This window comes from Varroa destructor, unplaced genomic scaffold (assembly GCF_002443255.2).
Source record: "Varroa destructor unplaced genomic scaffold, Vdes_3.0 BEIS01000007.1, whole genome shotgun sequence".
Taxonomy (NCBI): Eukaryota; Metazoa; Arthropoda; class Arachnida; order Mesostigmata; family Varroidae; genus Varroa; species Varroa destructor.
The window spans coordinates 25,402,106-25,429,652 of NW_019211460.1; the positions used below are offsets into that span (position 1 = coordinate 25,402,106).

General features: G+C 43.8%; 1 protein-coding gene across 4 annotated transcripts in view; it reads left to right on the forward strand.

Moving 5' to 3' along the window:
- Positions 1-27,547, forward strand: part of LOC111253933 (lachesin-like) — a 203,593-nt gene that overhangs the window by 135,516 nt on the left and 40,530 nt on the right. For all 4 annotated transcript variants that reach the window (XM_086973930.1, XM_086973932.1, XM_086973931.1 and 1 more), the window contains 3 exons: positions 576-757; positions 1,598-1,805; positions 7,804-8,007. In XM_086973930.1, coding sequence (XP_086830056.1) covers positions 576-757; positions 1,598-1,805; positions 7,804-8,007 — 594 coding nt within the window. The remainder of the gene's footprint in view (positions 1-575; positions 758-1,597; positions 1,806-7,803; positions 8,008-27,547) is intronic.

The following is a 27,547-nucleotide window of genomic DNA, read 5'->3' on the forward strand; positions in this document are numbered from 1 at the left end:
CTCTGTACAGCGAGCTAGCTATGTGGCTGGGGCATAAAAGGGGGCAGGAAGCCTCGTCCCGTGTCGTTGCTGTAGGTGATAGTGGTTGTGAATGGGAAAAAAGACAAATAGAGAAAAGGAGAAAGTGACGTACGTGCCACCAGCTGGACAAACATCGCCCCACGTTTCCCCATAGCCTTCCTGAATAGGGCTAAATCTAGTCAGGTCCTGGGCTAGAGTCACTATTGATGGTTCTATATTGGCTATAGAAGCAGTCGTGGTGATTGGTGACACTTGATGTAACAGAAGAGAGGAAGAAAGAAACGCGGACTTGTATACTGTCTTTGCACCACAAAGTGCCTCGGGCTATTTTGTTAGTTTCGTTTGTTAACCCTAACGAGAATGTCAGTGACGACTTTTTAGCATACTTGGCGGATGCTTTTAGGCGCTCTTGATTTTCGTACGGGTGTTTTTTGCGTTGACGTTTGTCTATCTTTAATATGGCTTTATTTTATGAATATGAGGAAAACGATTTTTTTTAGAAATACAATTACATAGTCAACTATATTGAAACCGGTGTTCACTTTTGTTTTCAGGCGGTGGTTATAATCAGGGTTTATCCGGTCATGGCCACCAATCGGTGGGTAACGACGCAGGGGACTATACAGAGGATGGAGAAGTAATCCCACAGTTTGCAGAGCCTGTGCAGAATATTACTGTGCCAAGAGGCCGCGACGCAAAAATAGCCTGCATTATTGACAACCTTGGTGACTTTCGGGTAAGTTAGTGGTTCACAAAATTTTGTAAACATCCAAGTTATCCCGTTCTCTGTAAGTTATTTACGGCCGGCCGCATTGCAAATTCTTATTCCGTGTTTAAATCATAGATATAATTTATGATGGGTTTGATTCCATCGTAGAAAAGATACTGTTATTAGCATGAGCGGGTAATTCAACCCAATAGATATACATTAAACGAATCGGTATGAGGTCTCAAAGCGGGACCCTAACGCTTTTTCATCGAGATATTGACGAGTAAGCGTGTGCGTTCACATGATGAGTTAAGTGCGGATGGAGGTGCTCACGCAATTTAGTTAATTAGTTTATTTTATTTATCTTTTAACTCGTTTGCTTCTACTGATTATAGACTTAGCAACTTTGTAAGGGACTGGCCTGGTCAGCGTTGAGCGTACGATCGAGAAGAGGTCTTTATGTATTTTTCGGACGTGTTCATTATTTTACTTAACGAGTCTGGCGCTTTCGGCTTCCTCGCTTTTCAATCGTGTTCTCGTCATCTATATAATGTTGCCGCATTGCAATAAGAACAATGACGATAACCAATGATTTAAAACGATAACGCTCATACGGCACATGTGCAGCGACCGTCCATACTCCTAATGGCAGATACACACAAAATCACATTTTTACATGCACAACATCCAAGCGGCCGTTTTCGTTGATCGATCATCACCCCCGACGTCGTGGGTAAGATTTGAACGCTACTACTGCACAATTACACACCCAGTCTAACGAATTTTCTAAAATTGCTCCTTCGGTACCGCCTCTTCGATCGTCCGGATCGATCTCGGCTCGTCCGACTGGCCGTCGACGTGTAACAGCCCGCCTGGATTAAGGAAGAAGACAAAGCCATCCTTACTATGCACCAGCAGATTATCAGCCGCAACTATAGGATCAGCTTGTCGACGTCTGACAATCGAATATTTACCTTACACATCCGAAACGTTCAGGAGAGCGATCGGGGCGGTTATATGTGCCAGATTAATACCTCACCCGTCAAAAGCTCTACAGGATACCTGGACGTTTTGGGTAAGTACCCTATCAAACGAAGTCTTTATCAACAGGGCAACAGAAGTGTTTTTGATTCAATGCAAACACAATGAATGTCAACGATCTAACTAATGATGCGGCGTTGCACAAACTTACGATGATTAAACGTCAATCGATTTTGATTCTGTTATTACTGAAACTCGAATCGCGAGACAAAACACGTTGCAGAAAGGATGTCCCGTAATTTGTCGGTGCATCCTGACATACCTATCAGGCAAAACCGTGTTTTTTTTTTAACTCTAGTAATATGCCAACGTATATATGTACATGGTCACCCGGAGAAATCATTTTTTATTATCGATGACTGTAGTTTTTTTTACATTTGGACTGGTCGAGATTTTGTTGTCTATGAATTGTGGAGCGGAAACCACCTACATCAAGCGCTCATATCGTAGTGTACATCTGCTCGGGACTCGCCATGGCAGCAAAGGTCGGTCAGGGCGCTTCCGTAAAAACGTCCTTTCAAAACCTAAGGGAACAGCAAGTCTAACCTAATCATTTGAACAATCAGAGCAAAGTACGGCGTAGATTCTGCATCGGATCATGTGCCAGTGTACATCTATTTTACTCTAACTAAGCATCGCAACCGGAACGCAGCATGGGGAAAAGCATCGTAGAAATGACAGCCGGTGTATGGATGACAGGTAATGCAATCAGAACACTGATGATAGATACGTAAAGAAACGTTTTATCGTCAAATAGTTAAATAGCGCCTAACATCTGATGAGATGGCGCCGATGTAACACGTACTCATCTGTAACGAACGAATCTGTACCTGGATGGAGAATGTTCGAGTATGTACCAAGATTAATGCTCATAATTCGGTGCAGGGTCTTCCGAGCTGTCCAAGGTTGTTACGCGATTGCCAGCCTTACACAATGCTTCTTCCTAACTATGTAGCTTTATAGTTAGCCTGATAACCTTATATTGAGTTTTACTTATACAATTTTATAACGGTATGTAAATTAAGTCTAAATCATTCTTACGGAAGCAGCCTTAGACTGACCCTGCCACGCTGACGGTTGGACCCCCTCACATCCCCAACGGAGCCGTACCTGTGGGGTCTCTTTGCCACCGCCGAGGGCTTGCTCTGTTTATCCGTAATATTAATGTAAATTATAACAACAGCGGCAGCAAAACAGCTACTGCAACTGCTTTTACAGAAGTTCAGAGGAAAAATTCTTTTTATAGTTGCAACCTTCAGACTCATCACTAGTGCAGAATCTACTTTTTGCCAAATTCTCAGCACCTATGCCCGCGCAAACTGACTAAGAAACTGTCTCTAGTTGTCTGTTCGTTCTCGCTGTTATTTTTGTAGGTGTATTTTTATAGTTATTGTTACCATTTACATTTTTATTCCCTGATATATTATTATTTTTGAGATTATGTATCGATCTATATATATATATATATATATATTAGATAGATTATGTGTATATATATGCACACATAATTTATCTAATATTTAATAGTAGTATATATTGGCCGACTGGGCATGGTCCGCATCGTCACGGGTCAACGGTAATAAACAAGAAACAGGCAAGCTGATCAATAAATTCTTAGTGATTTCATTGTCGTATACTTCAAATTAGTGAAATATTTCTCGTTAACCTTAGCGTCTATCTTATCTACCTACACATATGAATCTCTACACTCTATCTTATCTTTCATTCTATTTAACCCTAATATTTTACCCTTATTGGTCTTTTGCATCGTCGAATAGTTGCATTGACGCTAGTTAAGTAATCGGCTCACCCTAAGACACTTCATTTTTTACTAATTTGTACCTAAGTCTAGTTTTTCTGGCCAGAAAATAATAGCTATGACGTGATCGAGTTGAATTCACCTTCTCCTTCTCCACCCTATTTTTCTTTCTCTATAAATTTTTTGAACATCTGTTCCGGTAGCGTATGACACTAGATTTGTATCTGCTTATACAGACGCTTAACGTTGCTAACACCCTCATTTGTAACTACCGAAGTCATTTCACGATATTGGCTCCTCCCGACAAGTAGTCGTTTTATGTTTTCGACCGTTAAGCATTACTTTAGACGGCTCGCCACCTTCACGTACGCAGCGAGGTGCGTCGACGCCGGATTTCGGGAATAAACTACCCCACACATCCCCAAGTATATATTCTATAATACTATAATTACTGACATCACAGTCTACGGCACTGACAATGTTACCGGTCTTTTTTTTTTATTATTTTTTGTATAGCTATCTATAGATATGATGAATCAATGTTTTTTTTTTTTTTTTTATATTTGAAAATGCGTTGCTATCTTATCTACTCTATCAGCACTGTTCTTCCGCTGTCGAGGCGACACCAACAATCTAACCAAGCAGTAATCGCTTTCCACTGTATTATTCTTCATTCATCATGTAATCGTAATTAGTCTGTATACAATCGTATACAGATCGACGGCTATTACCACTATCGATAATCTATTGCCACCATTAATTATACTGCGTCCTACTGCCGCGCCCACAACAATGCAATACGGAGCATCTATTTCCTTCACCGAGCCTTTTCGTCCTTAGAACCGACCAACCATCCGAGCTATTTTTTCTCTTCATTTCGGTCTATACACAACAGCATTGGCCTTCCATCTAACAAGCCTTCTAAACCTGTATCCAACTGACGACTATAACGCTTCTTATAGAAACCCTAAACTTGCGAATTCCACCGAGTTTCCACTGACCCTTTCCAGGCCTCTATATCCAGCAAGCTAGAGAGTATCAATATCGATCCGTCGAGTTACAAAGGCGACGAAACAGCGGGGAGCTACGACCAACACGGTATATAACGAGTATATATCGTGGCAGACTCAGGCAGCCTTTTCCGCTTCTTACTTTCTCTTTTCATCTATCTTTCTATAAGGACACAAGCAGCCGAAAAGTCTATCGAAGATCGACCTGTCTGCTACAGCCAAAAATACTCGTTTTAACTATATTCACTTCATATTCCCGGACAGTTCTTTTGCCCCTGCCCATTATCCTTTTATCCGTCCCACCCCAAAAATATCCTTTCCCATTTCCGCTATACGGCTACTGCCGCACAGTCCGCCATCTTTCAAATACAACAGCGATAACAAGCACCACTATAAAAACTACAACAGCCACCATTACTACTTATTAGCATTGAGAGGTATGAGTGTGAAGTGTGCGTGATTGACATAAATTTCTTTTTAACACAAAAATATGTTTTTTCTGTCTTTATATAAATGTAATATGATAATATATATTTTACGAGTTCAACATTCACCCATCAGTCGATCAATTAATCAGCTGACCACGATGTTCGCTCAATCATCATCATCATCATCATCATCACCAACAACAGCATTGGCTTCATAATCAGTCCATCATCATCATCATCATCATCGTCATCGTCGTCGTCGTCGTCGTCGTCGTCGTCAACAACAACATACAGGACATACTCATCTCCATTACTAATGCCATTCTCATGAACCTCATCAATCGGTCAATAGCCGATCATCTCTAACCCATCCCGCGCATAGTAAGGTCTCTTCAAACCCCAAGGGAGGGCTAAGCCGTCCGACATAACCTCGTTTTAACCCTCAACAACAAAAGGGTTTTGCTCCGATTCCTTCTTCCCGCTAAGACTGACACAGCCTGACATGTTTCTCCCCAGCCTAACCGACTGAGTCCCGACCCGCTGCCCGCCCTGTCTATCTTCTGACAGTGACTTTGTCCCGTTGACCTCTCTACCCGGCTACCCACTCATCTTTCGTAACCAGTCGCGCACCATCGGACGTCTGACTCACGATTAGCGTACAGTGGAGTAACTAATGCTTTTAACCTCTCTCTCCCCCCTTACATATATATAATTTCTTTGCCCACTTTTTCAATAGTTTTTTTTTTTTTTATCAATTTCTGTCAGTATCTAGGTAACTCTTACCCCTCTTTTTACGTCGATCTCCGGTCCATTTTATAGCAGCCTCCTAACGCATTTTATATCTTAGCATTACTTGGCCCCCTTACATATATCTGTCTACTCTAGTCTGGTTCTCTTGACTGCGTGCTGCCCTGTAACGTTTGTTCTGCTAACGAGACAGGGATTATTAATTGTCTTTTGCTTTGATCCTCACTCTACCATTATCTGTGTATAATATAACATGCGGAGCACTGACCCTTTATTCGTTATGTTGGTGGTGTCCCTTTTTCATTTTTGGAGACACAGAAATGCTCTGCGAGATGTAACCTATTTTGTCTGGCTTTCTATCGCGTTATCTCAGACAGAAATCTGTTTCCTCTCTAGTTCTTCGGCCCTTTAACTTCCCGCTTTGCCCTTCGCTGCCCCAGCCCTTACCACGGGACTTCTATTGATGAGCCCATATAGATATAAACATGTTATTTCGCTTTACATAAGAATCGTTGCTCTTGCCTGTCTTTGCACCTTTTTTTTTCCTAAATATCGATTGAAATTACATTGCAAACGTCTATCTTCCAAGTATTTATAATAGAGCGATATAGGTTTGGTTGTGATCGTTTCTGATACTTTTTCTTCCATCTCGAAATCTGTAGTGATTCTAGCTATCTTTACCGCTGTTGCAAATTATTTTTAATGTATAACTTGTTATGATACTACGATTGTTGTTTTTGTTATTCTTGTGATTGTTATTATATCAATATTGCTCGTGTTGCAGATGTATTGTTTATTGGTAAGCATTTGGTCTAACTCTCTAACCAGAATTTTGATCTGTAATAGCAGCCAATTGGTTGAATTCGGACGAGGACAGCCGCAAGCATCGAACTATGTCAAAATACTACTACTTATTATACCAAATTACTAAAGAAAGAAACGATTTTCACTAAACAACTATAATCATTAGATTATAATTATTGTGTAATTTGACTGTTAAAAGCGTAACGTTGATATAATTTTTGATTAAATGAAGCACTGAAGAATTTTTAAAAAAATCCTACTCTCTTATTTCACTCCACGTTTACAATTGAAATACCGCTCGTCATTTTTGAAGCTTCACGTAAATGTATAATGTGATAGATACAGATGAAGATAATTGCCTATAGTTTCAAAGGACAAGCAAATCCAGACATTCAGAGATACCGAAAGAGACGACGCGCACATACGCAGTTGAATACAACGAAATGAACTGCGTATGAATGTAGAAAGCAAGAAACTAGTCGATGTAAATTAAGTGTGTTTAGGCTCTATATGAGAGGGAACTCTTGTGGCCTCTTCTATGAAGGCTTAAAAGTGCATAACAAGCACATCTGCTAGAAGTGTTCACCCCAAGCCGTTAATAATGAGCTCCTTCCGAAGTTTTCCTTAGGCCAATAAAGGGAACATCGTCCGAGAAATACAAAAAAAATCTACCACCTCTACAATTTCATATAATGAAACAAACTTATTATACTTTCCATATACTGTGCTACGTGCACAAATCTCTAATAGGTAACGTTTCTAGATAAATCTATCCACGTTGGCCTATTGTATCATCTTGTTCTTCTTTAGCTCATTTTGAGCTTAGTCTATAGTCATGTTTAAGAAACGAGTTTGGTAAGATTCTGTATCGTACGGCCCTCAATTCATTTTACGAAACCCACGGCATATACCTACAGATATGTCAATCAGTACCTAAACGGTTTCAGTCTCTTCAAAAACATTTGTTGACTGTCTTATTATCCTTTGTCCCATTGTTCTATGCTCTATGCCACTGTACCCTATCGCGTAACGATCTTCTTAACCTACGTGTCGAACGTTTGTTAACGCCGTTTTATCACTTGACACAATGACTCAATGTATCGCCCTGCAATCTTGGACAATTTATGGCCTGTTTATTATAACGACTTGGTTGACCTGCGGCGCCATATGTGGCGTTGTGTATTTTCGTACGCGGTATGTTTGTCTCATCCAAATGTTTTTGGCACCGCTCTGCCTGTTTCGCTTTTGTCATTTGTTATTCTGGCTTATATATTGCGCCAAAAGTCCCACCAGATATTTTGGTGGAACAATCATCAGCAGACGTTGTCGTCCGTGAGGGAGCAGATGTGTCGTTGGCTTGCAAAGCGCGTGGTTATCCTACGCCATCGATATCGTGGCGTCGGGAAGACGGTGAGCCAATCCCTCTTGGAGCGTATAAACAACTTACTCAACAGCAGCAGGCCGCCAACAACAAACTTCATACGTTAGGTGAGTGTTTTTGCATACGTATTTAGATCTAGTAGGTAATGCTAATAGTGTAAGAGATATATATATATATGAGCACTATAGAGACCAGGTCGTATAGTAATACATTTTTTGTAGGTTCCTAACGACAAGAAGCAGTGTCCTTTTTTCCATGTAGAAATGAGTTGCATAAGTAACCATGATAGGTACTGATAGAGAGACTCACCTGTTGCACTTAGCTCAAACGCCGTCAAAGTAGAGTAGTTAGTGAGATAGTTTATTTATAGCTCGTATATACATATATATATATATATATATATATATATATATATATATATATAGAATAATAAAGTTCTTAAAAAAATGTTCTATTTTGGCATAAATACGCATATTTGTATTCCGGGAATAGAACTGCATCGTTTGTTATGGCATACCGTTGTATTGTGCTGTATAATATATGAATACAAATTTATATATTTAGGTTAAAGATGTGCACTTCTCAATAGGCTAACACTGCAATGCGCATCTAGTTACCTGTTATTAATCTCAGGTAAATTTTCTATAATTCAAACGCTTACATCGCACCCCCGGCGTTTGCATGAAGGCGGCCGCCGAGCTCGATTTTAGGCCTCAACGATTTGTCAGGGGATAAATGGGTCCAAAAGGAGAATAGGCTATAAAAATTAACCCTGGAAGAGGCAAAAATGGTGTCGGTCGAACCCCATAAAATGGTCTGGTTGCTTCAAGATCATCACATTATTCTTCTCAGCTTAAGTGGCTAAGAGAGCAACCTAACCCGACGAAAATTATTCGACATTCGAATAGTAAAGGCTTTATTTAGACAAGGGTGTCTTTACCGATCTGTGGTATGCTGTGAAAATTTTTCGCTCGGAATAGGCGAGTCCTCAATAGCCAACACTTGTGGCTTTCCTCTTTAAGCAAAAGTGTACATTGAATGTCTGAGAAAACAGCTAAAGGTGTGCTTTAATAGTCATAATCAACGCAGCTACTCGACTGCGGCAAGGGTTGTGATGCACGTACTGTTGCAAATGACTCGACGCAAAAATAAGAGAGAATCAATTGGTTTTGGTAAGCCTAAACATTAGTTGCGCCATGACAAGATGAAGCGTCTCGTAGTTAAGAGATAAGTACATCATACAGCAGAAATGTCTATATGCTATCATTTTGTGTTTAGCATTTAACTCTGCTTCCTCTAGTCTGGTACGCTTAATTGTCGCGTGGCAGTGTACAATAAAAGATAAGATCAAGGCAAAAAAAAAAACACACGTGTATGGTATACTAAATGCATTAAGAGAAATTAGTGTGCTATCATCCTTTTGTTATGGACAAGGTCCCAGCATCCACAAAACGGTTCTATTCGCTTGAAAAGTTAAGCTATTCGTGCAATATTGGGTGTGGAGTAAATTTTTTAAATGTCAGAGCTTAGCTTTTCAAAGGAAGATATTGTAGGAACATTGGCACGTTGAGTAGAGCGCCTTCTCAGTCAGCTTGCATGCCAGGTGCATTTAAGTGTTTCGAGCATTGCGTCCGGAATTCTATTAGAACGGCGTAAGGACACGAGGGACAATTTCACATCGGTGACTTTATGGTTTCTACTAGAAATACTTCATTATTTCGTACACGGATTTCCTTATATAAGTAACGCTGGCGAAAGAAGGATGCCATTTGAATCGTGCGGTGATGTCAATTGTAAAAGACACGCCACCCAGGATTACAACTAACCTAGATGCTCCAGAGGCAGCGGATGGTGATTTCCCTCAAAGCCTCGTGAACAGGACAACTCAGCGAAGATCACCAAACCGCACGCACCCACTCCCTAGAGGCTGCTTCTTGGGTGATAAGTACTCATTCTGAGTCTACATCCTCTTAACCGCGGTCAGCTTGCCCTTGATGGATGTTCCCGGGGGGTTTGCGCCTTGCCTTGCAGCGCTATCGCAGCCTCTCCCACGATTCCTTTTTTTGCGTCTTCTGGACTTCTACCGCCTTCCTCAGAGCCGCTGCCATTCCCTTTGCCATTGCGGTACCAGCACCATCAACGCATCCTAACCTCTCGATTTTCCTGTTTCTTCCGCGTCGACCGCCTGGCCGGTCAGGGCAGAGGACCGACAAACCAAACGTTCCTAGTTTTCTCAGTTACCCCTTGCCCTTGGAGCTTGGTTGCTTTTGCAGGCTTGTTTAAGGCCTTTCGACCTGCCGCTAGCCGAACAAGCTGCTGCTACCGTCAGCGCCACTCTTTTAAAGGTGTTCCTTGCCTCTGCATCCTTGGTCGGTTCCGACAGCCGCTGCTGCCTCAATTGCGGTTAAAGCACAGAGAGCTAATTAGCTGGCGTCTGCTCTCCCTACTGTTCGTTCGACTCACATTTTCTGTCCACCGATGCGCATCGTTTTCTTTACCCTTTTTCATGGGATTTTGGTCTTTCGTCCCATCCCTTAAAATTTTCAGCTGGGGCCAGTCAAGGCTAGGACGCGAGCTACAGACGCCTTAATCTTCTTCTGTAACGAATGCCTCTCGGCAGGTTCTTTCTACTGACACAGCTTCTTCTCACGTAACTCTTTCTTCTTTCTTGTCCTCTTCTCATCATCTTGTCCTATAGAAAGGAGGCGTAGGTCTGTGGGTCGACCAGCGGATAGCAGCCACCGGGAGGTTGGTTTCTGGGCTGCTATTTCAGTAGTCGACACTTCTAGGTGTCCTATGAGAAGGCAACGCAGAGCACCACCATCGCTTCTTAGACGTCTCCCTTTACTGCGCGCTTTTGGCTGAAGCTGCGTTTGCGTTGGGCATTGTGAGCTGAAAACGGCAGGCGCTTTTTCCGCGCATCCGCACTCTCCTCTGTCAGAGTATCTCTTGAGGCGAAGCTAACGCCTAGGAAAAGCGAGAAAAAAGTGGAAGGATATGAGAAGCCGCTAGCCAGCGAGTCAACCAAGAATCCTTTTGGCTAAGGCCTTTGACATGCGTGCCTCATCGGAGTAGTGACCTCGCCTGAAGGAACGTTGTTTGCTGGGCATCATTCCAAGCAGCACGCAACAGCTAACCAACCAGCGAGGCCGAACGTACTGTGAGTAATGTTAGATAGGAGTCGGCTTAGAGCAATGTACGTCAGTGCCCGTGTAAGCTTTCTTGTACGTGTGTGCACCGGCGCTGCTCTGTACAGTGGTGTGAAAATTGCGTATATGGAGCAAATCGCTCGCGTCAGCGATAGTATATATGAGTTTATCTTGCCCCTTTTGACGAAACACATCAGCAAACTTTTTTAGCTGAAAGGGATCTCTCGTGCAGCCCGTCTTAACCAATAGCTTCCGCTCAGCGCTTTACAAAAGGATGAGTCCTCGCAAATGGACCCACTGATAGGTTTTTACTAGTTTTCGTCGAGAAGTTTCGATAAAGTTATATTTATTCTTATTAATTTATTATTATTCTTGTGAATATAATTTCCCTCAAATATATTTCCAGTATAATTACTAATAGATACGAAAACGAAGGAAGCGATCTAGTTATATATATATGTAAACCAACTGTTTTCTTTGTACTTATATGCACAACAACCCAATGAGTTACTGCATTGGAATCAATACTTGTACAGTATTTTACTATGACGTTATGTAAATCTGCACAACTGACAGACAAGCTCTGCTAGTTTTATAATGACCTCTTTCTTATCCTGTTAGGCCTCCTTTACTAGACGACTTTGTTTAGGATCGGATTGATTCACACCTTTAATTCTACTGAAGCATTGGTCTGCACATAAAATATTAATAGTAGCTTTGATCCTGTGTGAACTAGCATTTCTATTAAAAAGTTTCCAAATAGAAACTATTAACTATTACCCTATATGTGGTCATAGTTGTTGCAGTCGTCACTTGGCGGCTCACATCGGCGGCTTATCGCCTACTCAGACAGATGTGTTTCTTCATCCGTCAAAAATTAATCGTTTATACGGCACGAAGACATCTATACCTCAACCAAATCTAATCCTTACAAAGCTGGGTAGAGAAGTATTAGTAGAAGTCTGACAATCCCGCCACTAGTGGTTGCCCTTCATCCGATCTCAATAGCGACGGGTCCGTTCAGAACATAATCTATGGGAAGAAAGATACAGAAAACGACTTCGGTCAATGAGTTTCCACATCTAGTTATTCTTGTCTATTCTCTCTATCCAGCTGGCGCTTAAAATTCGTTTCTTACTTCTTTGAGGCTAAGAGGCTACATAGCATAACACTGATGCTAAGATAAGCTGTTATGAAACCGCCGCCAGTAGCTTGCCTTGAGGTGTTCAGCAGCCTCTACTTGAGAAGAACTTAGTAAACCGGCGGGGTTGGGTGGATCGTTGGGGACCTGTATATTCCACGGTGTGGGGTGGAGGTAGCTAGGGTGGTTCTGTATCGGGTACATCTTGACGTTTATTGCCGCGTAGGTGAAGCTAGGGTGCTGAAGTGGTGAAACCACGAAGGCGTATACCCTTAAAACCCCATTTTTTCTTTTTTTCCGTTCTGTGCTTTTCTGTGCGTGACTTGGCCCCGGAGGTCCAAGCCTCGTTCCACCTTCGATGCTTGCCTCATGGTCGATAGACAGGTTGGCCGAAGGAGGCGTTGCCGCCATCCTCGACAGTGTCATTAAAAGGTGATTTTGTCGTTTTTGTACTGTCTTTGCCATCTGCGTACATCGGGTGGAGGCATTCTCCAGGCGGTAGGGGTGGTTCACTCTTCCAAGTTCTCCCCTGCCTAACAGATAACTAGCAGCTCCGAGGTCTGTCCGTACAAGAACAAACGAGGTTGAGCTACTTCGGCTGAAGAGAATGCTTCTTCTCATGCACAAGAACAGAACGTCAGGCATCAAAACTGCCAGGGCAATGTCAGCACCGAACCTAAGTTCCATCAAGTTATGCGACTTCGAAGAAAGTCGAAACTTTTGATTAGGTGTCCGCTGTACTCTGTGTCACTTGTTATTCGAAGTCGTCATCTACGTAATTGTGACCAGGAGGCATAATATTATAGGCCGCGTTTAGTAATATAATGAAGGTATCAAATGGTAGAAGCACTTATAAACCCATCCTTATTTTTGTGTAGGATTAAAGCGAAAACTGTTAGTTCTTCTAATTTGGAATTTACATTGCCAAAAGTTAATTTCGTCTTCAATTTTCCCGGTGAAAAAGGACGCGTAAGCCACTTTACTAGTTCAGTTTGGATATCGCCTAGCCTCGCTTTTAAGCATTTAGGGATCTTTTCGTGCTCTTTACACCGACCTGCTTACTTTGCTCTCTTTGTTATTACTTCTCGGATATCGCTTTTATTTTTTTTATTTCATTACCTACATACGGTACTTGCCTAAATGCTACCGGCAACCTGAGTAATGATATTAAGGTTTATGGCCGGACTATGTGGGTAAATATTGCGGCGGATCAAAATTATTTCTGATTCCTCATCAGTCCCTGTATACTTCCATTGTTCACGAACTTGCTATCAGCTTCGGCAATGACAAGCGAAAAAATCTTATTTTTCTCTTGTGCAACGTGAAGGCTCCATACTATTTTAGCTTATATCCAAAAAATCAGTTTTTTTTACCCTTCATACTTTTTTTAGCTATTTATGTTCAACATTTTGCACCCATTGTGACGCCGTGCGCTTAGCGATTTGTGATGTTTATAATTTCTGAAACCACACAGATACGTTGTTTTCTGTTCTCGCCGATTCACACTAACCTGACAGACGGTCCTCCGTTGGTACACTAGATAATTTTAGAGCTACGAGACGTTACACGATTGAAATGTATGCACACCTGTAGCTTCCGGCGCGTGCTCGATGTACCTATCGTTGTGCTATATAGGTAACCTTCCATGGTAGTGCTTTTTATGGTTATGCCCAGAAGAATCAGGGTTTTAAGCAGCTCTGGGTCGGGCTCAAGCTTACGTTATTCGGGACACCGCCAGACTTGTTCAAGTCGTGCCACAGGTGCCGCCGTTTTCTCGTTGTAAAAAGCGCCGCGGACGAATGCCAGCGCTGCCCGACTCATCACCTTTGACGGGGGCGGGAATGTGGCTCGAACTGTCGTCGACCAGCTTGAGCAGACAGACAACGCTGCTCGAGCAAGCACTGCTACACAGTACGGTAGGGCCTTATATGCTGACCTGACTGCTCGTCGCAATTCCGATTTGCAGAATTTATTATGATTTAGAAGAGAGCCTGAAGCCTTAAGTTTGAAAAGCACATCTTTAACTCGGTCTTTCGTGCGCTACTCCTTGCGGTTGCTTGCATACTATATGGGTGCCTAAAAGCGATCGCCCAGGCTGATGAACAGCGGATACTTTCTTTATAGCGCTTTCCTTGGACGTAACGGTGGTTCAGTACGCATGGAGCATCGAATTTCCTTGGGGGATGAAGTTAGGCTGCAACTCAGTCTAAAAGACAAAAACCGTCTCTTTATTTTCCCGCCGCTATTAGCTTGTTCAAGCGGAACGGAGGTCCTAGTGAATCGTCCACATAACGGCCCTTTCCGCCATCGCCACGGGTGCACGTCACGATGGTGGCGTCTTTACGAGTAGCCTTCTATCAGAAGGAGTTGAAAAAGTTCCACTGCAAATCAGGCCATATTTGTAGCTACTGTGCGATGGAAGCATCACTGTTGACGTTGCAGAACGCATATTTTTTCTGAAATGAAGTTATATTACACTGTAACAAACTGTTACTTTTTCTGTTCATATCTGCAAAATTCGCTTTCCCATAGAAACACTATTTTGAGCCGTACATACACTGCCGGTTCCCTATAAAATACGCAGGATAAGATTCGAGCGCACACATCTGGTGCACGATATGTTGGATTTGTTAACACATTGCGTAGGCCTCCGGAACAGTTACTGGGGTGCCTAGGCGCCGTCGCTATAGTTAATCCGAGAAAGAAAATTATGCTTTTGCTCTCGCCAGTGCAAGCAGCAACGGAGTCGTCATAGCTTCTACCGCCGTTAACACCCTCTCGTTTAGTGTAAATCCCGGCCGGGCCGGTTTCGTCCTTCACCCTGGAGGGAACAGGACTGAGGCCGTTGTTGCTAAGTCAGAGAACACATTAAAGAGTTGAGGTACTGCATGTAATTCAGTGTTCTCCGTTGACTACTCCACATTGAGCGAACTCGCTGTAGCAAGGGGCTTGTTACCTCTTTTTCTGCGAGTATTCTATCACGGATAGCGCTCCCGAAGCGGGCACTGCAGCGAAGAGTTTAACAGTGACTTCTTTAGAGGCAGCAGCATTGCTAGTGTAACCAGCAGCAGGGGCGATATAGTGAAAACAAAGCCAGCACAAAAAAACAAAGTAAGCCAGGATAGAAACAATCCACTATTGTCTAACGCCTATCCTATTATGCCCCATTCCTCACTCCTGTTTGGTATTGTTTAGTTGAGTACGCGAACAAGATCGTAATGTTACATAGATAAGGTACCTGAAACACGGTTTACTAGATAAAAAGTTACACTCCCTGTTTGTGCTATTTCTACTTGGGCGTATGGGCCGTAGCTGTAAGAAAAGTAGCCTCTAGAAAGATGACTGCGTGTGTATGCCAGATTAGGGTTAACTGGCATCCAAGATATTATGGAGAACCAAAAATAACAACAGTAGTATTGATAGCAAAAAAATAACGATTGATCTCTGTCAAAGATCTGTTTTGCCTTATACTGGTATGCAGTATGCGTATATCAAATCATCTCTAAAATAAAAGAAATTATCTTAATATAGGCCAAACGTTAGTTTTTGTCCATGCTATCTCGGCTAGAGTTTATCCTAACAACAATAGCGTAGACCATGTGGTACCTGTAGTTTCGAGCAACAGAAGTTCTTGCTGTCTCCCAGGCATATATATATATATTCTTGTGCGGACTTGTGCTGTTACTTTGATTGAGTGGTATTCTCTCTCTAGGTATAAAAGTAGCACCGCTAACTTATACACTGTCACTATCAAACGACTCACGTTAACTTCTATTTTCTGTCCACGACTACTGCTACTATATAATCTGTTACATAATAGCTATCTATTCGTCAGCCAGGTCTGATGCTTACGACGCAAACAACGATTACTCCCCGTCACTACAGTTTATGCAATTTTTTTTTCTCCGTTTAACGACACAGGCCATCGTCACTGCGTCGACTTGTGTTGAACATGTCGTAACTGGGCTTTACTACAGGGTAACCCACACTTGCTACCTTGATGCGGAAAAACGTGCGCCGTCAGTGATAGCAAAAGCTAGTCGGCCTCGAAAAAGCAGCAAAGGCAGGTACTCGATACAAGGTTTCGTCTTTTATAATGAGAACGCGTGGGTGGCAAAACTGAGCTTGCCTGCCGTGCTGAGTGTCTGTGCCCAACCTGGATATACACTATTTACGTACACGCAACATCTACATTCAGCCAAACACCGAGCATTACAGCCCTTGCTGTTGGCTTTTACTCTACAGGGGGAGCATGGAGCCTGTCTAGGAAGCCTCTAATGCTTCCGTACAGGTCTGAGTTGGTAAGCCCAATACAGCCAGTAAAGTAGTTTCTTCGCACTTATTTTCTGTGGCTGGCAAAGTCATTGCACTGTGTAGTGGTACCTATGCAGAAGGCAATAGTGGTCGTTTAGAACACAGACAGAGCCCGTCTGTGTTTCACACAGTCTCACAGCAGAGAATGTTCCAACTCAACTGGTCTGGGGCTATGCAGGACACCTAACATGCATCGGCGCTCGTGGCAACCAATTGCGCCTACGTTGGTAAGCCTTGCTTAACGTACGAGTGCGTTACAAGCCCACCCACGTAAGCCAGTCCTTGTAACGAGCAGCGTTGTGGCCAAGCTATTTAATGCGTCCCCGACTAAAGGGCACCAGCAGCAGCAGCACCAGATACCATCTGGTGGTTGTATGACACACTACTTACTTTAAAACCGCTTCGATTATCCATGGCAGTAACGGCCGATGCGGCAAGAGCAATAATACTACATGCACTCGGACCAACAGCAGAAAAAGTAGCGGCAGAACTCAGTAGAACCGAAAGGAGAGACGCCCTAGACGCGTTCGTATAAACAGCTGTCATGCCCGTTCTGGTTAGCACTATTTCTACCTATGAATATTCATAGTGGTAGTAATAGTATATGGCTCTGTGCTGTTCAATCTTCTGTGTGTGAATGGGAGCGCTTCATCGCCGTCATCTTCGTCGTTGTCTTAGCTGTTTAGCACCGAATCGAATATGAAGACCTGTGAATCAAAGAAGGGACGAAAGAGAGAGCAGGTCAGAAAGGAAGATTGGATAGCCCAGTAAACGCAATAAGTTTCGTTGAAGTGTGAGTTTTTGCGTAAGCATTGGCGAAAAGGGATGTAACGTCGCTGTCTGCCATCGTATACAGGAAACACGGGGGTGCAATATCTCAGCTTGTACATATTATACATTTATTTATAACGCATCCTATATTTAATGGCACTACATGCTTTGGTGTACATAAGATATGCGGTAAGTTTTTGAGACAAGTATGATTACGCTGGGTTACACGGCCGACGCTGCAGCGTTGTGGAGAGTCAACTGAAAAATATCCCTTTGAGGTAAACATTACGGTTGAATACTATCCTTTAATATTAAAATGTATTCTCTGAACAGGGATATTTATTTTCTCGCTTTTTGCCGATGATGACTTTATTCAGGACATTTCAATACCTCAGTTTCGCCTTAATCATAGTTAGTCAGTTATTGCTTTACAAGGCTTTTCCATCCTTCATCAGAACTCGAGTCAAAAGATCAGTTTTTTTTCCAACAACAGAAAATGGAGCGCTGCCAGTACACAGTCTCGCGAGAGGTATCGCGTCCGAACAGCGAAATCGATGCTAAACGCCATTTTCGAATACGTACTGCCGTAGCTGTGGTACCCAAGCAATGGCCATTCAGCCGACTAAGGACAGAAAATGTTACAGCGGCTGAAGTTCGCTATAGAAGTTCGCCTTTGTTGTTGTCGTTGGCCTTGAAAGTTCAAGATGCTAATTACGCTTGCGGATCGGTAGCCAACAAGCTACCAAACGGTCTGGTAGTGAAAGTTTCGCAAACGATTTCGAAATTTGTTGGAATTAAAGGTTGCCACTGCCTGTGAGAACGAGGAAAACAGACTAAGGCAAGTAGTCGGAAATAGAGAGGCATTTACGAGTAATGAACGTGTCGCTTTGCCTGTTACCGTAAGACCGTCCGAATCCAAAAACTAAATTAAAGATGTTTAATTAAACAGTCCCTTCGTCCATCATCCGCTAGCTATAGAACACATAACACTCTATAGGGAACTTTATATGATGTTAGCGGGGAGAAGCTGTGCTAATATGAGAAACTCTGTGATTGTAAGACTCCCCAAGGCTGGCTGCCGTCTTATCGAAGCGCAGCAGACAATATTCGCTTACGAGGTTTAAACAGGCAGCTTCATTGCACTATTATAAAAAGTGCCCAACTTGTGGCATAATGCTAACTCTCCAGTGATACCGCTAATCTGCAACGATCCCTATAGCTAAACTTCCGATAGCATGCTAGGCAAGAAAGGTAAGCTACGTAGTAGACTGAGATAAGCAGTTCCTGTTGTACATGTGCGTGTATTCAGACAAAAGGTAAACAAACGACATATTATGCGAAGATACCGAAAATCGAATGTAAAGTTTGAAAGATCGTTGTTAAAAAATTAGTAGTCCTTGTGGTCATCAATGTCTTTAAACATACATCAGTTAAATCAAGTCCTAGACATACCGATAATATTTCGCCTATCTAGTACATACAACATCTGATAAATGAGCATACAATCGTAGAGTCTACTTGGGCGAATTTTAGGCTTGACCAAGGTACTTGTAGTCGGGGTCTGTTCAAAAATAAATTAGTAAAACAAAATAGAGAAGCAATCATTTGCTAGTTCGAAACCAGCACTTCCTCATCTGCAAGCACTGTCATATCTGTGCTGGGCTCATCATCACAGACTGACTAGCAGTTATAATACTAATGCCTCTGTAAATCCGAGAGTTTATTTCTTGTGTCCTAGTTCGAAAATTACCCCGACGCTAAGTTTCTCCACGCGCTATTTAGCACAGATCCGTCACGTATCAATTGGCAATTCCAAATGGAATTAAACTGTGGACTTAAGATCTCTCCAAAGCTCTGATACAGATCGTTGCCACTCTTAGATGCACGGTCTACCCTTTATTCGCTGCCACCCCTCATTCCTTCTTATTCTGTCCCAGGAACGTTGTCCGTAAGGTTTTGGCTTGCTCGCAGACACAAGCATAGGCGGCATGTCGAACCTTATCTAACGGACCGGATGATGCCGACAGATCGACCCGTCGGCAACTAGTGAAAGACAAGAGAGCTAGCCAACAAAGCGAACGAATGAAGTGGAACTAAACAGGAAATCAGGCTAGGTAATACAAGGAGCAAAGCCAAGAAGAAAAAGGCGAATCAGGAAGGAATTTAGAGGTATGGGTAAACGAACGGCGGCTGATTGGGTCAGCGTCCGGCGAATACGCGTCGCCGACGAGCGATCAGGAAGCAATCCTAAAAGGGATCTCTACAGCGAAGAAGACCCCCTTCAAGAGAAAAGAGCTACACACGTGCGACGGTCTGTTGTAATGTTGCCACAGTGCGAAGGTTGATCTGTCGGGTCGACCGAAAACGACCAGCAGAGCAAGCCTCTTCGATTTCTCCCTTTATCCAAAACGATTTCCAAATGTACGACGACCAACGTCGCGATGCCGGCGTCAATGCCCCCAACGGTGAAGGTCCGAATCTTCCTGCCGAATCAGCACTTTGCTGTTATTACCTCAGCTGCTTAGCAAAAAGAGCTAGATATCGGTTTTTTACTGTAGGATTGTGCTGCCGAAAATCGAAGGAAGTCGGGAGTCACGAAGAACGCCAACGGTAAACGCAACGGGACGAGAAAACCGCGAACGGGAAAGAGCTTATGGGTTGGGCGGACTTCATGGTCTTAGTAGGGTGCTTGCTCGCCATCGTCATCAGCGTCGTTGTTGGTGTTGGCCCCACATGGCCACCGCCACCATCGCACTGGTGAGTGGACAATCGGCTGTGTTGCAAAAGCTTAGAAAGGAGGGGGAGGGTAATGGGGCAATGCTTAATCAAGAGAGTAGAGTACTGAAGTTTGCTCGTAGGATACAACTCCTACGTAGGAACCAAAAGGGGATATTGTGGATGATCTCTTCTGCCGCAACAACGCAACAGCTGTGGCTATAGAGATTGCGCATTGGACGTTAGGCAATGAGAAAAGAAATTTCCCTCTGTTTCACATTACGGTTCTGTCAACACTAGAGGTGCGCTGCTTTTACTCACCGTTGCTTAGTTACTCGATTTTGTTGAAGCCAAAAACCAGCGGCAACCGGTTCAGCAATAGCCAGCGATGAACGCAACCAACGAACAAAATCAAACAGCAAACATGAGGGAGGATTGTCAAGACTTGGGGCGCTGGCTCTTTAGGCATTAAAACAGCATCTGGGGCAACTGACAGATGGAATCTCTGGGGATTACTTGTTTTCCTTGGCGACCAAAAAACGATCAGTGGAAAGTGAAGGTGGAAATAGAAGCACAGTAGCCGCTAGCAGCAATTCCTGGTACGATGACGACCTGAGAAGCTTGGAATTGTTAGCGAGTATGCTGCGACAATTTGGTCAATCTGGTATCATACCCCGACGTTCTACTCTTTGTGCAGCAAGCATCATTAAGTTGTCGTCACTGTCGTCCCTATCGCTCTGCTGTAGTCACTAAAGGAAATAGTAGGTGTGGAGAGAAACCTGTATAATATTTCTGTCGCGATGATATTCTCAAATCACATTGTCGCCCCGGAGCGCGCCTGTTTATTTGAAAAGAAACAAGCACATGGTTTCATGGCCTCGTGGACCCGCAGCTGGCGTAGTTGCATTGAAACGAGGCGACGATTATCCTCTTTCATCTGCTTTCTCCACCCTCGGATTGACTCATGTTGGCTTCAGTCAGTAGCCGTGGTTACGACGTCGGCTAACTCCGACACGCCAGATGGTTTGGCAAATCTTAGAAGTAATAAGGGTGCACGAAGAAAGGGTCCCTTCCTGAAGGTGGTGGAAAAAGATTAAAGCTAGCTGGCCAGTGGTCCTCTTAGGTGGAGAGCAACGGGGGGTTAGAAATGGAAGATGGGAAGAAGATTAAGCCTTCATCTCGTCTCGTTCATAGTAGATGGACGACTCGGGGAACGTACAAACTCGCCGCGGACCTCGTACCCTCTTAAGTCTTTCAACTACACTCTAGAAATAATTCAGACATGGAAAGCAGGCAGGCAGCGACCGAGCGTCAAAAAAATAAATGTGTACGGACGTAGAAACGGAGGACTGCGGCAATGAGAGATCTGCGCGATTTGCAGATTAGGGTCGGTGGGAAATTGCTTTGGAATCCAGCCATGCAAGAAAGACAGCACCCATTGCCCACCGCTCCTCTCATAGAGTCAGGCTCCTCCAGCACCCTAACAACAGTTTTGGCTCACCCCTGTCTCGGGCGAAAAGCGCCGACTAAATCCGGCAGAAAGAGTGAGCTGTGTTTCATCTGCATGCAGTATCTCAACTTTCCCTTCCTTTCTACGTTCTCCAACCTCTCTTTTTCTCTCCATATATATATATATATATATATATATATATATATATATTTGGCCATCCCAGTCTGCTCTGGCCTCAATTCTTGTTCATGGTTATCATTGTCGTTGTCACCAGTGGCGCGTCTTTGCCTGTGTCCTTCTTGAGATAACACTGCTTCTCAAGCATACTGCTCACTCCTTTTCCTCTCGTATTGTCGCTTTCGTGGGCCAACATGACTGCGCGACTTGACTGAGATAATTAATTCCTAGGTTGCCGATATTCCCGGGCAGTCGTGGCTGCAGCTGCGGGACTCATTTGTTCTTTCAGGTCCACCAACCGACGGGCCTATGCCCGCCCGCAGTTTGACGGACGAGAGAGCAGCTCGCCACGCCGTCCCATCTCTGTCATATCAGCATCCCAATCTAACCCAGAAAGCCAGCCTTTAACGTCCACGTTTCCTTGTTGTCATTCGTTTACTGTCGGATACTTCTATATGACTTTGGATCCGGTTGTACGGGAGAAAAAGGCCTTTGCGGGACCGTTTTCTCATTAGGCCTTGTCTGTGCCTGCACGCGGCCCTGCAGACTGGTCCACGAGACCCGGTCATCATGTACCAAATATTCTTTTGTCGGTCTTTGGGGGTGTGTTTTACCTTACCGGCGAAGTCTTTCGTTGGTTATCGTAAGGATCGTCGCACTAGAACGCTAACTAGCCAAGGAAGGAATCAACCCTAGCGGGCACTACTACAGCCTTACCGACGCCTCGGGCGACGCTAGTAAAGACGCACCTCATCATGCATAAGCGATAGAGCGAGCAAGAACGTGGGAGAGCGTAAAAAAGAAGGCCTAGACGCCGGCAAATATTTTTTTATGTCAAAGGCCTGAGTTTTCCTACCAGACTCTGGGTTCTTCTGTCTTTTGCAAGTTTGGACCTCTTTCTTTACTTGATGCCATCGGCTATGCAAGGATCTATCCTCACTTTGCCGTTGTGTAATTCTCCGTATAGTTAAGTTCCCATTAGGGTGTGTCGGACCGCTTTTGTATTCTCTAGTTCCGCTTTCGATAGGTCCCTGAGGACGGAAGGAAGGCCACAGGATGCAAACTTTGCGATATTACCGCGCTTCAAAACAAGTAACTCTAATATACGATACCGTACGTAGACCTGCAATTGAACAACAAATATAAAACACTGCTGATTCTAACGCATCGTTACTGCTACTGTAAGTAACGGAATTGGTAACCGAATTTCTGATAGAACTTAACCAAAAGCAGCGATTGCCACTGCATGGATCGAAACACGTTCAGTCTGGCTCGAGTCGGAACGAACTCGAATTTGCAGATAAGTTTGGCGTACTAGCTTGTGCGAGTCCTAGCATGTTATTATTCATCGACATTAGTTGGCATACACGAACAAAGCTGAAAAAGCTGAGCTGTTGGATTTATAACTGAAAGCGACGCAAGGCAAACACATAGATTGGTAAAGAGTTGCACGGTAAACTAAAAACGGCGCTTCTCTAAGAGGAAGAGACGAGGTCGACAGAGCCACGTTTCCTCGTGTTCAGTTCTGAAATTAAAGACCTGAAGAAGCACTCCGACATTGCGGTCCTTCCGGTACCAAGGCAGAATAAGACTTTCTCCGAAGAACCATAGATTTCCCTGATGCTAGCAACTGCTAGCGTAGAAATAACATATGTGCGTGCGAAACAATGGATATGACGGGTACGACGCAGACGCTTTATTTCTCGTTAAGGATAATACTAGGTGTAGAATTTGTTCTGCCTAGAAAATTACTAAATGTTTTGTTTTTTCTAGACTGATTGTCCTTGTATCCTACTTTTGTTAGTTTTGCTATGCTGACTTACCAGGCTCAATTTATAAAACTTAAAACGAGGCCTGTATACTGCCTGCTAAGCGTGGCTTCAGTTTAAGTTTAATTACGTATGTTATCAGAAGTTTGCGAATCGCTCGAGAGCCTATATATATATATATATATATAAAGTAGATTTGTTTCATTTGGTGTTTTTTGCTACAAAGCACGCATAGGGGTTGCACAAGCGGGAACAACTTTTGCTCACAGCTGCTTTAGCTGCCTGTTTAGTGCCTTTTCCGACGATGGCGTTGTTACTCACTGAGTTAATAACATGCAGTGGCCCGAAACCATAATGGACTTGCATAATATACATGCCCTTATAGGTTCTATTCTTTGTCAACATAGGGCGCGACCACGAGCCACAAGGCTCATTGGATGCGAGTCATACAACCGTTCTGGCGTTAGTTGCTGCAAGCCTATTAGCCTTGTGATTTCATCGTTTCACTCACGTCTGAATGAGCTGCTAGTGCCTGCCAAAGGCGACGTTCTTGGGATAAATTCGTGATGAAAATGTCAGAGTACACACGAGCCACGATAACCTATGGAAGTAATCCTGTGAAATAGAAACGGAGAAAAACAGCAAAAAGAAATAGGTAAACTTGTATCTAAAGTAGTAGACCGACTCCACCCACATCGGGTAATTGACTCGAACGTCAGCCGCACGGGCGTTATACACACAGACACCTGTGTGAATCTGTGCCTCAGCCGGTCTCAGAAAGCATAGCATTATTATATGTGTTTCATGTATAGTGACAATTCCAACTAACTTTTGAAAGCTTCGAATTATTAGCGGTCTGCGCGACAACAGGACTTTGTCGAGTTTATGCTTATAAGCCATATAAAACTACTGTTTTTCTTTTGCTAATTCTTCCGCATCACTCTAGTAGCAACCGTCAGATAGATCTCAATGACTGCAGTGATGCAGATGCTGTTAATTCTCTTGAGATTCTTAAAACTTCATAGGAATTGTGATTGATCTGTCTCCTCGGTTGTACATCAGCCAAACACAAATACGTTTCTAGGCCCGCGTCGTTTTATATACAACTACAACGATATGATGCTCACACCTCGATATTTGACCGCTTTGAGTGAGAACGAAAGCATAAAGCATGAGGTTGTGCTCGTAGTTGTCCTCGGTTCATCTGGCCTTTGTCGTCCTCGTTGTTCCTTGACTAAAGCACCATCCCTGGCTGGTCCTTTCCCAGTCCATAATTTTATTCTAGACCGAGCAACTTGACCGATGCTTGACTCAATGCTGTTTCAATGGGACAATCGGGGTCATCTGCACCGCCACTGGGACTGCCGTCGCTTCTTGTTCAAATAACAGAGCGGAGTCAGGCGAGTGACCTAGTGAAGTGGAGTAATCCGACGCACAAGCGGCGCTGGCGGTGGTAATGGCAGCGGCGAAGGCGCTAGGAATAGCGGGAGTTCCTCAGTCCGTGAGAACTTCTCTCATGCGAAGAACCCCTGAGAAATAAAAAAAAAAAGCTATAGAAAAAAGAGAAGAGCTGGATCAGAGAACAATCTCGTAGAATGCTAAATAACTAAGTCGTCACGTCAGCGTCTGCTGAGCTAGAACGGACCGGGCAAGTCGTTTCGTGTTGTTGAGTGGCAAACGGCGCTATTTTATGCTACTACCACAGACGGCATCATGAGTAGAACAACAGGAAAACGAAGACAGTGAGAGAATCTTTCATGCACACTGGAGTTTCGGACCCGCGTCGGCCGTTCTCTATCCTTCAACCTCTATCTACCCTTTCGCGTACTTTTGGATCCCTTGCGTTCGCTTTATTCCCCTTCTGTTATTTGCCGCGATTTCTGGCGCTTGTATTTAGAGTTTCGTCCACAGACGAACTCAAGACGCGCAAAGCAATCCAAAGTACAAAATGCGCGAAGGGGTGCAAAGGACAAGGCGCAGCCTTAAGTCCAAGTACACACACAATCTGCTGCGTTCCCTAGTTGCGATTTTTCATTCCATTGGTGGCTTGCCTTCCGGGGCAGGGTCGTCGAAGACGAGGGCATGGGACTAAGTGCGACAGTGATACTTAGGGTAAAGCTGCATTTGGGCCCAGAAACGCTGTTCTTCCAATCGGCTCTGCCATGCTTTGCTAGCTTTCCTGACTGCAGTCAGTTCCCTGCAGCTTTTATGCACTTCAACTACTACAAACGTTGTGGATGCTGACGCCCTTGCAGGCAACGCTCTGCAGACGAATAGTTGCCATGACAGGATGCGGAAGAATGCATCAGGAATTGGATCCATACAACTCTGGAGATGGGCCGATTTCATGACCCTACGGTCTAGTACGACCCTCCCCCGAGATCCTGCGTGCCTCACCAAAGCACCCCTATTCCCTAAAAAGCTAGACTGCCTCAGGCGACGAATACATCAGTAGTCGTTTTCGCCTATCGTCGTCTGTCATGATATTTCATTTGAGGCGGTGACGTTCAAACGCCGACCTTCATTTTCGCCGTTGAATTTCGTTGTCTGCATGTCGCTCTGCTCACAACATCGTTTGTCGAGCACACACAACGCCGACGCAGACATTGCGGTTGGCAGATTTCTTGCTCGGTGATTGGTTAACGTCCCTCATTTTCCATCTCTTATGTTCCAGTATTCTACTTGGCCACCAAAGCTCCTCTCTTGGCGACTGTTCGTATCGGAGCAGCAGATATAATCCGTTCTTTAAAACGAAGCTCGGGTAGCTACGGGGATGCAGTAGTGACAGGACATTCTACTAGAGCTGCTATTTCTGTAACCATGAATAACTGAATTTGTTCTCTGTGCTAGTCGGGGATAAACACGGTGGGTCCTAAACCATTCCCGAGAAATCGTTTCGTGTGCGTTATTGAGTGAGATAAACTGGAATGCTTCAAGCGCCTATTTTGTTTTGAATGCTCGTTAGGAAAAGAAATGACAAGACTTCTGTTTATATATGATAGCGAATCGTGGATTAGTCTCGATTAATTGGCAATTGCTATGGAATGTTAATGGTAACTCATACACAAGCCGAGCAAATCTCAAAACGCCTCAATATCATGCACTAGACTATAATTAGTAAAACTGAATTATCTAACCTGCGCGTTCGCGTGTTTTTTACACAAGAATAAAACTTTCTGGATTTTGTGCCAGCAATTGCAATGCTTCAGTTTTCAGTCAGGCGTCTTTTGTTCAGAACGCGCCTATTACCACGAGCGTACTCATTATAGGCCAAAATAGAATCCACTTACATTTCTTTTTCTTTGTTATTTTCGTTCGGCAATGTTTTCCACCATTGCCGCTAACGTCCATATTTTCTAAAAAGGACAGTTGTTTTTATGGAATTTTCCGCTTAGCGCTCCTCATCTTTTTTTTCCCACTATTTCTGTTTGAATCGGTGCCCTTCGATGTTTTCGTCTGAAATGTAAAAAATATGAATTAGAACGTATGCCAGAGACAGAAGGGTGAAAAAAGTACAAAGACCTAGAAAGGGCTAGCCAAAGCAGCGAAGTATCTCCAATTGTGTTGTTTCTTATTCCTATTCGTTTGTATGAGCTTCTGCTGTACATTTCCAGTCCTCCCTCGTGCGCGTTTTTCTTTCTGGTCGGTTTTTGTTTTTCCATACGTTCATAGCTGGCTCTGCTTGGTGTCTTTAGCTCGCTTCCGCGCCGCTCAATACAGTGTCAGCAAATTCTGGCAGTGCGTGGCCCGCCCCTTGCTTTTCTCGCTCGTGTCGTTACCGCGTGCCAGCGAGCGGTGGCGCCATCGACCACCATATCGTCCTGCGCTCTCTATTGCTACTGCCAAGGACAGAAGAAGGCGAATGTAAGCGTGAGTGGCTGCACAAAAGAAGATGGGCTGCTCGGAACGTTTCCTAAGGAAGAACTGGAAACGTAAAAGTTATTCATTCCCGCCGCTGCTACCGCTAAGAAGCTGAGAAAAGTTCTTGAGGGCCGAGCGTAGACCACTACATGATAGCCGTTTCACATATTCACCAGGTCTAAAAAGACTGGCGCTCACGTCCCGGTAGAGTCCTCAGGGTGGACTTCTTCTTCGCTATACAGCGAGTTGCACCACAACTGGTTTGGAACGATACCATAGCATCCGTGAGGTATTGGCCAC